At 42.1% G+C, this 15,945-nt stretch overlaps 1 protein-coding gene across 1 annotated transcript in view; it reads right to left on the bottom strand.

The window, feature by feature from the left end:
• Positions 1-1,310: 1,310 nt before the first annotated feature.
• Positions 1,311-15,945, bottom strand: part of si:dkey-288a3.2 (protein phosphatase 1 regulatory subunit 37) — an 89,261-nt gene continuing 74,626 nt past the window's right edge. Inside the window, exon 12 of the mRNA XM_061082897.1 lies at positions 1,311-1,457. Coding sequence (XP_060938880.1) covers positions 1,311-1,457 — 147 coding nt within the window. The remainder of the gene's footprint in view (positions 1,458-15,945) is intronic.

Raw genomic sequence — 15,945 nt, forward strand, 5'->3', positions numbered from 1 at the left:
TACTTTTTTTGCCATTCAACCATTGACACACCCAGTCATACAGAGCATCTATGGACAGCACTTTTTCTATATGAGAAAAACGGAGGGGTTCAGTATCTTGCCCAAGGACACTTCGGCATGCGGAATGGGACAGACTGGGATCAAAAATCCGACCTTCGTTTAAGGAGATGATCCACTCTACCCCCTTAGTCACAGCCGCTCCGTGTTGTGCATGAACCATAGGCATGAACAAAAACAAGAGCCAGCTAAAATGTCAAACACACACACACACACTGAACTTTGAACACTGGCCACCCCTACGCTGCAAGGTTTTTACATCCAGTAGAACCTGTAGTAAATTTGTCATTAAAACCAATCCCTTAAATATTGTAAATGCTTATTGGGCCAATTGTCAATAAAAATATATATATATTTATATATATTCATTAGAGCAGCAATACTATTAGTTAAATTCTAAAGTCAAGACCAGAAGTATTTGGACATTTCCATGCTGTGAGGCTCTGAGCTTCAGCATATTCAGTGGGAAATAAGGTATGGATATTTTATTAAATGCTAATTCATTAAAAGTTCATTTTGAGGAAAATACTTTACATCCAATGACAGTTATTTCACAATTGTTGTAGAGCTGATACATGATTGGTGTCTTCAGATATCCAGAATCAAATCAATCATGGAAACACCCAGTGTGTGTGTAGGTCTGAGTTTACGCAGCTCCACAGACCCCTCCACATTTCTGTTCACTGAAGCACTGTTTATACGCTTATCTGAAACTTAGCTGAGTTCAAGCTACATCCACATCCACACACACACACACACACACACACACACACACACACACACACACACACACACACACACACACACACACACACACACACACACACACACACACACACACACACACACACACTGTGAGTGTTGTCCGAAGGGGAGGGTTGAGGTGATGTTGGTTGTGTGTGTGTGTGTGGGGGGGGGGGGGGGGGGTCTCTTCATTTCTAGGTGATTCATGTTTGAGGAGGGCTTGCAAAATTGCTTTATGGAAAGTGGCGAGCAGCTCAGTAGGAACATTAGGTGCGAAGCAGCAGGGAGGCCCATGTTTCATTAGGGCGCCTTTATTACCTGGATTTGGAGTTTTATGATTATCATTATTTGAGATAGAATCATTATTTGCATATATCTGCTAGTCAGTTGTTTGGGTTGGGGACACTGGGACATGCCGTCTTTGTGACTGAATCCATGATTGGTGTCTGAGGTGATCTGTACAAGCTTTGCCATTTTCCCTCCTCTGTGTGCTATGTGCATGTGTGATCTCAGGCTGTTGTCGTGCTGTCAGCTGGTCCTTCAGAAGACGTCTTCTCCAAGGTGTCCGTGGTGAGGCCGCAGTACCTGACATTGGTGAGGCAACATTGGGTGATCTCTGACTGAAGCCTTATGTGAGTCTCCACCAGAAACTCATCCTGTTGATGCAAACAAGAACACATAAAAGTCTTAACCAGGATTAACACATTGCCAGTTTTGAGAAGGAGTCATTCATATTTTTGTATTTTTGCATTTCTCTCTTGCACTGTGTCTTCACATTAATATTGATGAACATATAGCCAGCTAACCATTTCATTCTTATACTCATGGCTGTCAACATACCATGAATGAACTACATCTATTTCCCAAAGGCCTCAAGAGCAATAAGAGCAACAGCCCCACCAGTCGCTGTTTGCTCTGAGCAGCTCTGGATGGCCCCTGCTGACCGCATCCTCCTGCTCGGCCTCTCTCCCCTGAACTGCTTCTTTCTCTCTCTATACCGACCTTTTATCGAAAAAATTGTGAACTTTGGTCTGAAGATTGTGTCGATTGCTTTGCAGATCTGACATGCAATGTATTCAAAAATAACACCAATTAAGTCAATATTTCAAACTTATATATAAACCACATACGTGAAGATTAATGAAGCAAATTCAGGTTTATTTTTATAAAAGATATTGATTATAAAATCTTCATTGCAGATCAACTGGGTAGGATAATACAAAGTTTTCTTCTCTCTGCACCATAGACTGTTTAATTTTGATAAACAAATCGCCTCAGTAGTCAGAGGTAGCTTTTTTCAACTTCGACACATTGCAAAAGTAAAGGCCTACCTACCACAAAAGGACCTAGAGACAATTATACATGTGTTCATAACCTCCCGTCTAGATTACTGTAATTCCCTGTATATAGGCTTAAACAAAGCATCCATTAAAGGCCTGCAGCTAGTCCAAAATGCTGCTGCTCGCCTGCTGACTAGGACAAAAAAGAAAGACCATATCACACCCATGCTATGCCTTCTACACTGGCTTCCTGTCTGTCACAGGATCGTTTTTTAAAATCGTACTTTTAACCATTAAATCTCTTAACAGAATGGCACCGTCGTATTTATCAGAACTTATTATTATACACACTCCAGTTAAGAAACCGAGATCAGCCACTCAACTTCTCCTCAACAAACCACAGACAAAACTAGCAACAAGAGGAGATCGCGGATTCGCATTGGCCGCCCCAAACCTGTGAAACAACCTACCATTTCATATTAGATCTGCCCCGTCTTTAACACTTATAAAAAACTCACCTGTTCTTGCAGGCTTTCCATTGAGTGCGTTTCAGTGCAGCTCATTTTATTTTTCATAACGTATTCTTATATTTTATTTTGTTCTATTATTATTGTTATTATTATTAATATTCTTATATATTTTATTTTTATTTTACATTATTAAGTGTATTTTATTTGTATCACTTGAACTTAAATGTATGTTTAATGAATTACTTGAATTTGAATGTACTACGTTGTAACTGTCCTTTGGCTGTGCCACTCATGATGTACAGCACTTTGGTCAACCAAGTTGTTTTAAATGTGCTATATAAATAAAATTGACATTGACATTGACATTAACCATAGACTGTTTATAAAAAGTTTTGCAGACAACATCCAGCACGAAAACAATTTAAAGTATTCTATTGAAGAACTATTTGAGGAGGGTTCGCAGATATAATGTATAATTCTGAAGAAGGCTCCGGAGTAAAAAAAAAAGAATTCTAACTCTCCTATCTGCTAATGGACAGCTGTGTTTCTCAGGTGTAGGGTGTGTCAGGTGCATGCAACATGAAATAAAAGATAAAAAGCCGGAATATCAAGGCTAGCCTAATCAAAAATCCAGATTCTTCAGACCAGGCTTTGTTTTCCAGTCTTTAACTGTCCAGTGTTGGTGAGTCTATGTCATTGCAGCCTCACATTTCTGTTCTTAGCTGACAGGAGTGGAATCTGTCATGGTCTCTGCTGTTGTTATACATCCACATCAAGTTTTGACATGTTGATTCTGAGATGCTTTTCTGCTCACCTCAGCTATAGAGTGTGGTTATCTGCATTACTGTCGCATCTGTAAGCTCCAACCAGCCTTCTCCTCTGATGTCTCATCAACACAGGACTGCTAGTCATTGCAGGTTGTTTGTTTTTGGCTCCGTTATGAGTGACAACTTTAGAGAAAAAAACGTTATCTAACCAGCCCATCTGACACCAACAATCCTGTCACAGTTGAAAGCACCAAGGTCATATTTTTCCTCAATTCTGTGTGATGTGAACAAAGTTCCTGGCTTTTACCGGCAGGATTTTATAGAATGTTCTCAGGTAATTGCATTTATAAGTAGGTGGACAGTTCCTAATAAAGTGATCTGTGAGTGGAATCGACCCAGTTGCTGTAATGTAACATTTTCACAAGTTTATTTTATCTTGAAGATTTTCATCTTTAGTAACAGTAGAGGAAAAGTCATCTTGCAAAGTCATCAAATCACTTTGTGGCTATGTGTGCATTTGGACTTCTGGGGTATCATACTTAGGGTTGCAAAGGGGCGGAAAGTTTCCGGTAAATTTTCGGAAACTTTCCGGAAACTTTCCACGGGAATATTAAGCTTGGGAATTTTGGGAATTTAAAAAAAAAAACTATGCAAATTAAACTGAGCAATAAAAACATCATTCAAAACTCTATTTTAAAGATGTATGGAATGGAGCACACGCTGCACATTGAATTTCAACCCTACACTGTGCATTCTTCCATCACATGCACAGATAATTCCCAGCATCCTGCACACTACAGCAGGGCTATTGAGGCCTGCTGTAGTGTGCAGGACTAGTCAGGTAAGTTTCGATGATATTACTGGGGAAAATGTATTAGCATGCTGATTGAGGATTGTTCATCTGTTCATCTAGCATATTTCCATTAATTTATCCATCAATTGTAAAATATTTTTACAGACTATTCCAATTGTTTGGCTCATGTGTGGAGACATTTCACCCCATCCAATGTAGAAGGAAAGGCTGTGTACATTTGCAAATACTGTGCAAAGACCTATGTTAAGAATGATACAACGATGCAGATTAGAAGCATATAGTCAAGTGCCCAAAGTTTCCTCAGGGCTCAAATCAGCCTATGACACAACAAAATGTTTATATTTATGTCTGTATATGACAAGGTAAATACAGTTAGTATAAATTACCCACAACATTTCCAGTTTATTCCTGTTAATTCCCATATATTCCCGTTAATTCCCGTTAATTCCCATGGAAAGTTTCCCACTTTGAATATTCCCGGAATTTTGCAACCCTAATCATACTACTTGGATTCAGAAAAAGTATATTCTTTATTAAGCTTCTCTGCTAGATAACTATTGTATCTGCTGTCTTAGGTTAACTAGATTGATAGTTTGAACTGTTTGGTCTTACCTTGAATTGTATGAGATAGGAGTTTGTTTGTTTATTGAATTTGTTTACTGTTTATAGTTTCACTCAAGTGATTGAGAGTTAAAAAGGAACCAGCTAAGGTTGAAGTGCTTGATTTTTATTCCAATTCTGTTAAGACTAAGTTCTTTTTTACTTTCTAACTTTTGAGGTAAATAGACTGTCCAGAAACAGTTTCTGGTAAATGGGGAAATGTGGGAAACTCATTGATTTAAGTGACAAGTTTCTCTTGTTGTTGAGTTACTATTGCTGGCCCATTACCACCAGGTGCCTGATTGGCTCATGAGCAGGGGGAGTGGTCGGCACAGCTGTAGCCAACCATCGTCAACTCTGGTTTAAAACCAGGAAGTGTTTGGAGTGTCAGCTTCAGTGTCTGAAGCAGGGCCGGGTCTAGACAGGCATGTATGAGGGGGCAGCCACAAATCTTGAGGGGGCATTGTGCTTTATTATATTATTATTATTATAAATTGGGATTTAGTTTGAGGGGGCACAACATTTATTTGAGGGGGCCAGGCCCCCTCTTGCCCCTGCCTAGACCCGGCCCTGGTCTGAAGACTCGGAGGATAAAGACAAAGGAGTCTTTCGTTTGAGGCTGAGTTAAAGCTGCCGTTTCCTTTTTATTTTTGAATATGTGTATACTTTCCATGCGCATTACTACTCGTAGATACTATAGTCCTTGCACTCGTTCACACCAATACTGTAACCTTTCCTCTCTTATCTATCCTACCCGTTCCACACATACCCAACACCTTGTCACAGGGGGCCTATAGAACTGCCAGTCAGCTACCCGCAAGACAGACCTCATCTCTGGCTTTGCATCACAGCAATCGCTTGACTTCCTTGCTCTCACTGAGACCTGGATCACACCAGACAACACATCCACCCCAGCTGCTCTCTCCTCTGCCTTCTCTTTCACCCACACACCCAGACCCACTGGTAGGGGCGGTGGTACAGGTTTACTCATCTCCCGCAAATGGAGTTGTTCTCTCTACCAGCTTCCACTTTTTACCCCAACGTCTTTTGAATTTCATGCTGTGACAGTTACTCATCAGGTACAATTAACTATTGTTGTTCTCTACCGTCCACCAGGTTCTCTGGGAGATTTTTTGGAGGAATTAGACGTTTTCCTGTCAAACTTTCCCAGAAAATGGCCCTGAACTTATTCTTATGGGTGACTTTAACATCCAGACAGACAAGTCAACTGACCTATTACTTGTACTATCTTCTTTTGCTCTCTCACTCAGTCCTTCCTCTCCTACTCACAAAGCCGGTAACCACCTTGACTTTATTTTCACCAGAAACTGTTCAACATCTAACCTCACTGTAATCCCACTTCATGTCTCCGAGCACTTCTTTGTCTCTTACACTCTCCCACTATCTCAAACTGACAACCCTACCACATCAACAGACTCTGTACCTGTCCGTCGCAACATTCATTCCCTCTCTCCTGCCTTGCTAGCCTCTTCTGTTTTACCAGCCCTCCCTTCCAATGACTCTCTCACTCATGCATCCTAACTCTGCCACAGACATTCTCTTTTCTACTCTGTCCTCCTCTCTTGACTCCCTCTGTCCTCTCACGTCACGACAGGTCCGCAAGTCTTCCACAGCTCCGTGGCTGTCTGACTAGGTGCGTGCCGACAGAGCAACTATGCGAGCATCAGAAAGGAAATGGCGGAAATCTAAATAACAGGACGACCTGCTTATCAGTCTCTTCTCTCCTCTTTTTCTGCCACTATTTTTGCAGCCAAAACCACTTTTTACCAAACTACAATTCAATCCTCATTTTCTAACCCAAAAAAACTCTTCTCCATCCATCCATTTCCAACCTCCTTGACCCCCCCAGTCCCTCTCCTCCTTCCTCCCTTCTACCAAGCCACTTTGTCAACTACTTTACAAAAGAGATAGACGACATACGCTCTTCATTTTCTGATCCTCTTTCTATGACTACATTTACATCATCTTCATCCCCTTCACTTTCTCTTTCACCCCCCTGTCTCCCAATCAAGTTCTTACCTTGGTAACCTCCGCCCGCCCGCCCACCTGCCCCCTTGACCCCATTCCCTCTCACATTCTCCAGCCTATCGCTCCTGACCTTCTTCCTTTTCTCACCCATCTCATCAACACTTCCCTATCTACTGGCTGTTTCCCTAATTCTCTGAAGGAGGCAAGAGTAAATCCTCTCCTGACGAAACCCATCCTTGACCCGTCTGCAGTAAATAACTACAGACCTGTCTCTCTTCTTCCCTTTGTTTCCAAAACTCTCGAGCGCGCTATCTTAAATCAACCCTCCTTCTATCTTAAAGGAGACATATTATGCCCATTTAACCACAGTTGATATGGTTCCTTGGGGTCTTAATGAAATGTCTGTAACTTATTTGGTCAAACTACAAGGATCATTTAAAACAGCACCGTTTTTACTAGAGATGAGCCGGATACTCGGCTGAAACGAGTATCCGGTACGGATAAAGCACTTTTGCCGAGTACGATTATTATACGAGTAATCGGAGTCATTGTCTGTGCTCGGACTGAATGAAAATCCTCACACAGCGTCACAGCGGTCCTTCCGTCACACACGGCTCTGCTCACTCACTCACAGAACAGCTCTCTGTCTCTCAGTCACTCAGGTTCACTGCGCATCGGGACTGTTCCATAGGCTCAGTCAAGGAAGCAGAAATGATTCGTTAATTTCCCGACTGGGTCTTCGGGTACGAGTCTTTGGAAAATTTTTCACGAGACCTGCATTGGCTCAGTAGAGGAGCGCTGGAGATGCGAGGGACGTTCGCTGTCTCCCGGAGAAATGAGCGCTCTGTGTTTTTGGTGTAGAGGGACGTGAGTTGTATTTGTTCACGGGTCATGGTGACTGGTTTTGTTGTTTTCACTTTACATTTACACTTACTTTACAGTAAAGTAAACCTCTATTAAATACAGTACAACATGACAGTTTGTATGGTTTGAAATTGTCATCTATTACCACACTGACATTTAATTATCACGGCAAACAATTACACTGCACTAAACTTTAAGTGTTAATGTAAAGTGAAAGTAGCAGGGCCGGTCTGTGTGACTTGTGAACGAATGTGGTTCGCGTCTTTCTGTGCTGGGGACACAGAGTGTTTGTTTCTCCGGGAGACAGTGAACGTCCCTCGCATCTCACTCACACACACACACACACACCTGGTGTGGAAATAAATTAAAAAAAAATAAAAATAAAAAAATCATAAAAAAATGTCAAAGTTAATAAAGAAAGTTATGTTGAACCAGCCCACTTCCGGGTAAAATCACACCCACTTCCGGGTTAGGCCCCGCCCACTCCGAGTACGGATACGGATAATTCATATGGTTAACAGATACAGATAATGCTGTACTCGCTCATCCCTAGTTTTTACCCTGTGTAAAACAGCCCTCCTCAGATTGACCTGTTTTGAGTGCCCCGCCCCCCTCTCAACGCCCCCCCCCCTCCCCCTCACCCCTCCTCCCTCCTTCACGAGATACAAGCGCCCAGATTTTATCTATCCATTACCTCTGTAGAGTTAATGGATATGACACACTCAGATTGACCTGTTTTGAGTGCCCTGATCTCTCCCCCCACCTCCCAGTCCGATGCTTCCCGGGTGGGGTGCCACATATCCCTGCAGTACTGCTGTAAACACGTGCACAAGCAACCATTCCATTCTCTTTAAACACAAACTAGCTGTGGCTCGTAAGTTACCGCCAACTCTTCTCCTACGCCTCTCACCCCACTCCCCGGCTGGTGAGCTTCCCCCCTCGGCTAGCTTCCCAGATAATGTAACAGAGATAAGAATGCACTGTATTTATTTTTGTTTATAATTTGTAGTTGTGTGAATTTTATTATGTTATTTTATTTTGTTAACCCTTCCTGCGGAAGTGATGTCACTGTGTACCACTTTTTGTGCTCCCCGAGTGTGTTACTTCCTGTCAGTTAATTTGTTCCCTCAGTTCAACCTTTTCCTCACAGAGGGTAGGTGGCATGTAGAAAAGCTCCGCACTGTTTATAGTTTTCCTTAAAGAAATTACCGTTGTAAATTGTATATTGTATATATAGGTATCTTGTGTTGTTGTTTCGAATGTTAATATGTTTTGTAAATGTTGTTATTTATCATCCACGGAGATGTTTTTATTTTAATGCGGCCGCCATTTTGTTTTCGCCACATGGATTTTGACAGGCTCTGATGTTAATGTATTTTATTTTGTAGACTGTTGTGTGGAGCTGCTGACTTACAGTGACATTTATTCCATATCTGCAGGTATGTGGGGTTTCTATTCTGGTTTAATAGGGTTAGGGTTAGCTGTTTTTCCAGTGGTTTGTTGTGTGTGGTTTTTGTGTGGAGAAAAAAAAAGAAAAAAAGGCAGTTCAACCTTTTCCTCACAGAGGACTGTTGTGTGGAGCTGCTGACTTACAGTGACATTTATTCCATATCTGCAGGTCTGCAGGTGAATAAAGCAACAAATATCAAGTCCTGAGTTGCGTGTGTTTCAAGTCTGTTACACTAACACCCGCCGCCCTGGGGCCATGTAGCGAGACACTTATGGAGCTCAACTCAGAGCTCGGCATTATCACCATCATCTCACGGTGACCGCCCAGGGCGGCGGGTGTTAGCTGGGAAGCTAGCCGAGGGGGGAAGCTAACCAGCCGGGGAGCAGGGTGAGAGGCGGAGGTCTGGCGGAGAAGCAGAGTTGGCGACCGGGGTAAGTTACGAGCCACAGCCCCCTCCTCAGCTCGGGGCGTTCCTGTCACGATGCTTGGGCTCGCTGGGTGCTGTCCTCGGGGCTGCTGGCTCCACATCACCGGCTCCGGGGATGTGCCGGTGAGGGGACCGTGTCTCTGCCGTTGCGGCCACTTAGATGTCTGATGGGTCGCGAGCTAGCGTTAGCTCCAGCTCCCACTGCGGGCTGCGCTGGGGCGCTCGGGCTCTCGCATCCAGGCTTCGGCCAACCTGACTCTCGTCATCTCACCGGTGGGGGGTCACCGATAAGATGATGGTGACCCCCCACCATCATCTCACCGGCTCCGGGGAGCCCCCGGAGCTAGCATTAGCTCCCAAGCTAACGCTGGCTCTGGTGGTAATGATGGTGGTCCAAGGCCATGTAGCGAGAGTCCCTACATGGGTATGGTGTGACTTTGACGTCGGTGCCGGTCGTAATCCCATTTGACGCCATCTAGCATATAGTTTCTGACAGAGGAACCACAACAAATCGCGGGAGTTGTTTTTTTCCCGAGTTTTTGGGATGGTAGACATGCTAGATACCCAAATTAAAGTGTAGAAGCACTACAAAAGTGGAATTTCATCATATGTCACCTTTAACCACAATAACCTTCTTGTCCCTCACCAGTCTGGTTTTAAGGCAGGTCACTCAACTGAGACTGCCCTCCTTGCTGTCTCTGAGCAACTTCACACTGCTAGAGCAGCCTCTCTCTCCTCTGTCCTTATTCTTCTAGACCTCTCTGCTGCATTTGACACAGTGAACCACCAGATCCTTATTTCCTCCCTTCAGGACCAGGGTGTCTCAGGCTCTGCTCTCTTTCTATCTCAATGACCGCACTTATCGGGTAACTTGGAGAGGATCTGTGTCTGAACCTTGTGGTTCAGACACTCACATGGCTTTTCCTACCATAGCTTTGCTGATGACACCCAACTAATCCTCTCTTTTCCTCAATCTGAAACACAGGTAGCAGCACAAATCTCTCTCTTTCTGACTGACATCTCTCAGTGGATGACCGCACACCACCTGAAAATTTACCTTGACAAGACTGAACTACTCTTCCTTCCAGGAAAATAATAATGAAATAACTGAACAAAACAATGGATGGAGAACTGAATTGAGAGACGGTGCAGTAGACAGTCAGTGTTCTGCCTCCTGGCTGCTGGCAACCACAATCACTGATGCACATTCCTGCCTCATAAATTATCACTGTGACAGCAGGTGAGAGACTGTCAGGAAAGCCCAGCCTCCCAAAAACCAACAGCAACACCAGCAGGTCAGGACAGACCCCCTCTCTGACTCCGCTCTCATCACCTTTTGCCTTTTCATAAAAAACACGAAAATGGATCATGATACTTTAGCAGCAGGTTTGAAAGAATCCATATGTTGGCTTAACAGATGGATAGAGTGCCTGAGTGGACCTAAGGTGTGATTAAACTACATTAAAATTACAGAAACTCTTGTCCTTCAAGCACACATGCTTACATATATTTTACAGGACAATTCCTTGTTAATGTTTACACATCAACAAGGAATTGTCTCAACTCTCCGGCTTTACACATTTTGTAGCCCTTTATCTTTTTTGCATCGGGGTATTCACTTCATGTGCCACAGACAGAAAAAAAGCAACAACAAAAGTGAAACTTGGGAGTAGGTTATTTTGGTTGTAAGACTTCTTAAATTGGCATATTTATTCAAAGTTTTAGAACTGCAAATGATCTCAGTGGAACAAATACATTACTTTCTACCCAGCAGAAATAGCATGATGACATGCACACAATATAACAGTCAATGAATGAAGTAATATGAAATAGCAATTTAGTCTAATTACCAGGTTGGCTTTGAATACTGCTGATCATCAAGTTAGCCACTAGCAGGAAGAAGGAAGTTCAACATGTAAAGTTAGATCTTTCTCTATGAAGACAAGAAGCAGAGCTGACACAGAGTGAGTGTTGTAATAACAGTCATCAGAGGGAATAATCTTTCAAAGATTGTATTGTATCCTATAGCCTTTCAAATTAAAAGCTACAATCGTTGATGTAAAATTCAGTCAATTTCCTTAACAAAACAAAAACTTCTAAGCTGCAGCCCGAGTTTTGCTCCTCTTTTCCCCTTCCACCTTCCATTCTATTCACCCCCTCTCCCTCCTCCTCTCCGTGGCGGTGGTCTGCAGCAGAGCAGTTAATAAAGAGATTGATTATCGGCCTGTCAGGAAGTGACAGTTGGACAGGGCTGCTCTGCATGAATGACAGAGGGCATGCTCACCACGCAGCAGCCAGCCTGACATACACACACACACACAGATGCCTTTGCCAACACCGGGGGTAGGTGAGGTGGTGAAGGAGGAGGAAGACATGGGGGGCTGGATGGGTGAGACACGAGCATGTGGAGAACAGCAAAGCAACCTTCTGCTGGTTTGTGTGTGTGTGTGTGTGTGTGTTTCAGAGAGAATAATTATAATTTATACTTAGCCTTATAAGCCAAAGAGAGTTATCACCCATTTTGTTGTGTTTGCAAAATGTGCAACTGCTTGCAAAAAGTCATAACAACTAGATATGGTGATGTCAATTTTTTACAGGTTCAACAGTGAACAAGTGAACAAATTTGAAAAAGTTAAGCTTTAAGCTAAGTTGGACTTTATCTTAGACTCTTATTTACTAGTTATTAACTTTTAAACTATGTATGTGCATTTTACATTAGTCCATGTTTGTAGCTGTTGATAAGCATGTTATATGGATTCACTGTAATTATGGATTGGATTTGTGCCGCTAAATATGATACAAATAAATTAAAATCATTTTTTTATCCAGCAACACAAAGACAGACAGAGAGTGGCCGATGTAGGGTGAGTGCGAGAAGAAGTTGCCTCCCCCCAGCACCCCTCAGCTTCTTCCTCAGTGGAAGAAGATGAGGGGTGCTATAGCTAAGGGAAACATATTTGAAAATCCAATGGCTATGTTGGTTTGTGAAATGAACTGAGTGGACAAGTCGGCCTTGATATTTCTGCTTTTCCCATTTTAATCATGGTGCATGCACCTGACACACCCTACATCCAAGAAACAGAGCTGTCCATGGTTCTAAAACAACAGCATTGCTTTTCATTGATCAGCCAAGAAACATTCATGTCCTAAAGGTCCAGCTTCTCGTTTTTATTCATGTTTTATACTACGCAGTCTACTGCACAACACGTTTTAACTTGTGATGAGTGTTCAAGGACTGAATTTTTAACTTCTATATTTCAGTTCCAGTCGTGTTCTGGCATTTTTGTTCACATGAATATGCCTGTGTCACCATAAAAAGTAAGAGCTGCACATGCTTACAGTTGAAAATGGATAAGCACACCGAAGAGAATGTAAGAGATAGTAACAATATTGTACAATACCTAAATAATCTTGAAATATATGTATATTATGCTGGAAATCTTGTTAATGAAGTTCATTGAATTAATCATTTGTTTTCTAAATGGTAAGGAACATTTGTCAGCTGATGATTGTTGTTCCTGAGTTACTGCAGTTCCTTTATTAATTATTTTCAAGGTCAAGAATGATGTTACAAGCTTGCGTATAAAATGTGGTTTTAAAAATGTATATCTCTCCATGGCAGTGTTGGCGACCCAGAAGAAATCTACACATTTACAGTGTCAGAGCTGGCACTTTAATCTCTATCACCTTCTCTATACAGCGCTGCCCTAGGGTCAGCTGAGAATAAAAGGGTCACGTGTAAATGTTGTAAACATATACTGTACACAAATATTGCAATTTTGTTGATGTGTTTAGCTACACACGGCATATATTGCACATTGTCCGTCCTAGGTGAGGGATCCCTCACATGGGGTTTGAGAGTAGGGACTTGCACACTGACCCCTGGGGGGGTTTATGCACCTTTTGTGATTGTAGAGATTTGACTTTCCATATCAGTGTATTGAGGAAATTGGATTTAACACTTTTGAAATAAAAATTAAATTACTAACAATCTGTTTTTGCATTACAATTTTATCTTCAATGCTGTCTCATTAATTATTTTTATTGTTTGCTTCCTTCTTGCACATTTTGATGTGTAAAATCACCCCAAAGCTCATGAAGGTCTTAATATCTTTTTTTAATACATGGATCAATTGACAGACTTTCAGCAAGGCAAAATTAGCTGATATCACAGACACTCAAAATCCTTCCCCCAATCCACACTACACTTCTTTGCATTACATGATCAGTGAGTGGAACAATCAATACCTCTAGATTAAGTAAGCGTACTCCTGAGCCTTGAATGAAGTTTTCTTATACCAATGGATAGGGGGAGAGTGTTTCACACCCAGAGAGCAGGAATGCAAGTGGGGGAGAATATGGAGGAGGAGGCGGAGGAGGAGACGCAGATGGACAAGTGCTTTTACGACTGAGTCTTCCTCTGGCTCAGTGCCACGGCCACAGACTCTCTTTGTTTGCCAGGCTACTAAACGAATAGAGATAAAGGCAGGTTCCTGCTGGCCATGAATTAGAAAGTCATTAAGAAATATAAACACACATGGGAACACGCACTCCTGCACAAACACACACACACACACAAACACACACCTCCCGTCAGTACTGGAAATCCAACCTAACTCTTAATTCAGCACTTGTGCCTCTGTGACTCCTTTTTGTTACCGCTGTTATTTCTTTCTCTTGCATGTTCTGCCATTGCCAAATCTGTGTGTGTATACATGCGTGTGTGTGTGTATGGTGTTTTCCAAATTATATTCCAACCATCCAACAAGTGCTGAAAGACATTGTTGAAAGCTCTTATTGAAAGTGTTGTCTGGGTATCTAAGCGATCACACTTGGACCAATTGAATAGAACATTTTATGGAGAGAAGCTTTTTTTCTAAAACTACCATTAAATCGATACTATTCTGTGTTACAGAAAAAAATTAAATATTGGAATGGCCCTATAATCCAAATCCACACCAAAATTAAGTGACTTTTTTCCTGACCTATCCAACATATTTCAGCTTAAGTGCTTCACAAACTATACACATGCTCCTTGTAGTGAAGATGGCCTTCAGTGCTGTAGTGCAGTGGAGTATGTGGGACTAAGTCACATGTTAACGAGTGCAACAGTGTTGCTCACTGATGACTTTTTAATAGTTTCCGTACAGGGAGCTTTGTGGCTCAAAGTAAGAAGCTGTGAAGTAGAAGTAACTACTGATATATTTATTGTTTAAACAAATCTGGCATCGACAACAGCAACACATTTGAGATGCTCTGATTTGACTCTTCTCCTTCACCTTTGAAGTTTCCATGTGAGGCCCCTGGCTCTGTCTCAAACCCTCTTCCTATCCACTTCAATCCCACTCTGTGATAGTGGGAGTGTCAAACGGTGTGTCTCCTTACTGATAAAGTAGATGGCCAACATAAATAGCAAGCATGAGGAAGTCTTGGTTTAGGACATAGGAGTGCTTTAAGAACTGGTGGTGTTACACACTGTAAACTTAACTGCTCATCTCTTGACTCCTCCATGCATCAAGCATGAATAAAGTGCTATACTGCTTATGACATGTGGCTCTCCTGAACCTTCCGCAGACACCAATCTGTTGGCCTGGCTCAGGACTGACTGCTGCAATAAAACACACATTGAAAGGTCGAGGACTATTCAAATCAGGGAAGAGAGAAACTGACAGAGAAGAAATAAGATTGTGCTTTTTCAAACATGAACAGGTTCAGAGGCGGATCGATTACAACGTTTACAAACACACACGCACACATACACAAGCATGACTGCATGCACACACATACACACACCTGTGCCTAAGCCGGGGCTCAGAGAGCATTAAAATGTGTTCATAAGAAATGAGGAGTAAAAAAATAAAACAGCATATGGAACACCGAGCCGAGGCTTTCTTATTTCTATCTGTGAAAATTCATTACGCATTCTCACAGTGAGTGTGTGCGAGGTTTTTCTGTTTTTTTCTCAACACGGGCTAAACAAAGGCACATGTGCTCATTTTCAGAGCGTGATGCAGCACGGACTGATTTCAAAGGCACAACTTGAAAGACGACAGACAGTTATTTACAATATTTATACATTTTGGATGCTGATACCATGTATATTGCTTGTCCTTCTTCTACTGTGTACGTGTGTCTCTGTGTGCGTGTTTGAGGCGACAACAGTGGGTTGAGGAATCGCTGATGAAAAAAGGTTACTTTGGAAATTCTCTGATAATTGGTGCCTTAAAAGGAGCTCATTTTTAACTATGTCACCACTACTGCTCGATGACAATTAATCTGTTTGGGCTGGGCTTCTTCCTTGGCATCTGTGCCAATTACTTTATATGCTAATATATGTTAATAACATCTCAGACGCCAGTTTCAAGTATCATGCGAGTGGTGTATTGGTCTTTTTTTAGTCATATTGTTAAGGCTGGTCGACAATACAAGTGCTTTAAATTTGGTGGTATGTTAAATGTCTAATTTCCTCCCTTACTTACATGA

The sequence above is a fragment of the Limanda limanda genome, chromosome 12 (genome assembly GCF_963576545.1).
Source record: "Limanda limanda chromosome 12, fLimLim1.1, whole genome shotgun sequence".
Lineage (NCBI taxonomy): Eukaryota > Metazoa > Chordata > Actinopteri > Pleuronectiformes > Pleuronectidae > Limanda > Limanda limanda.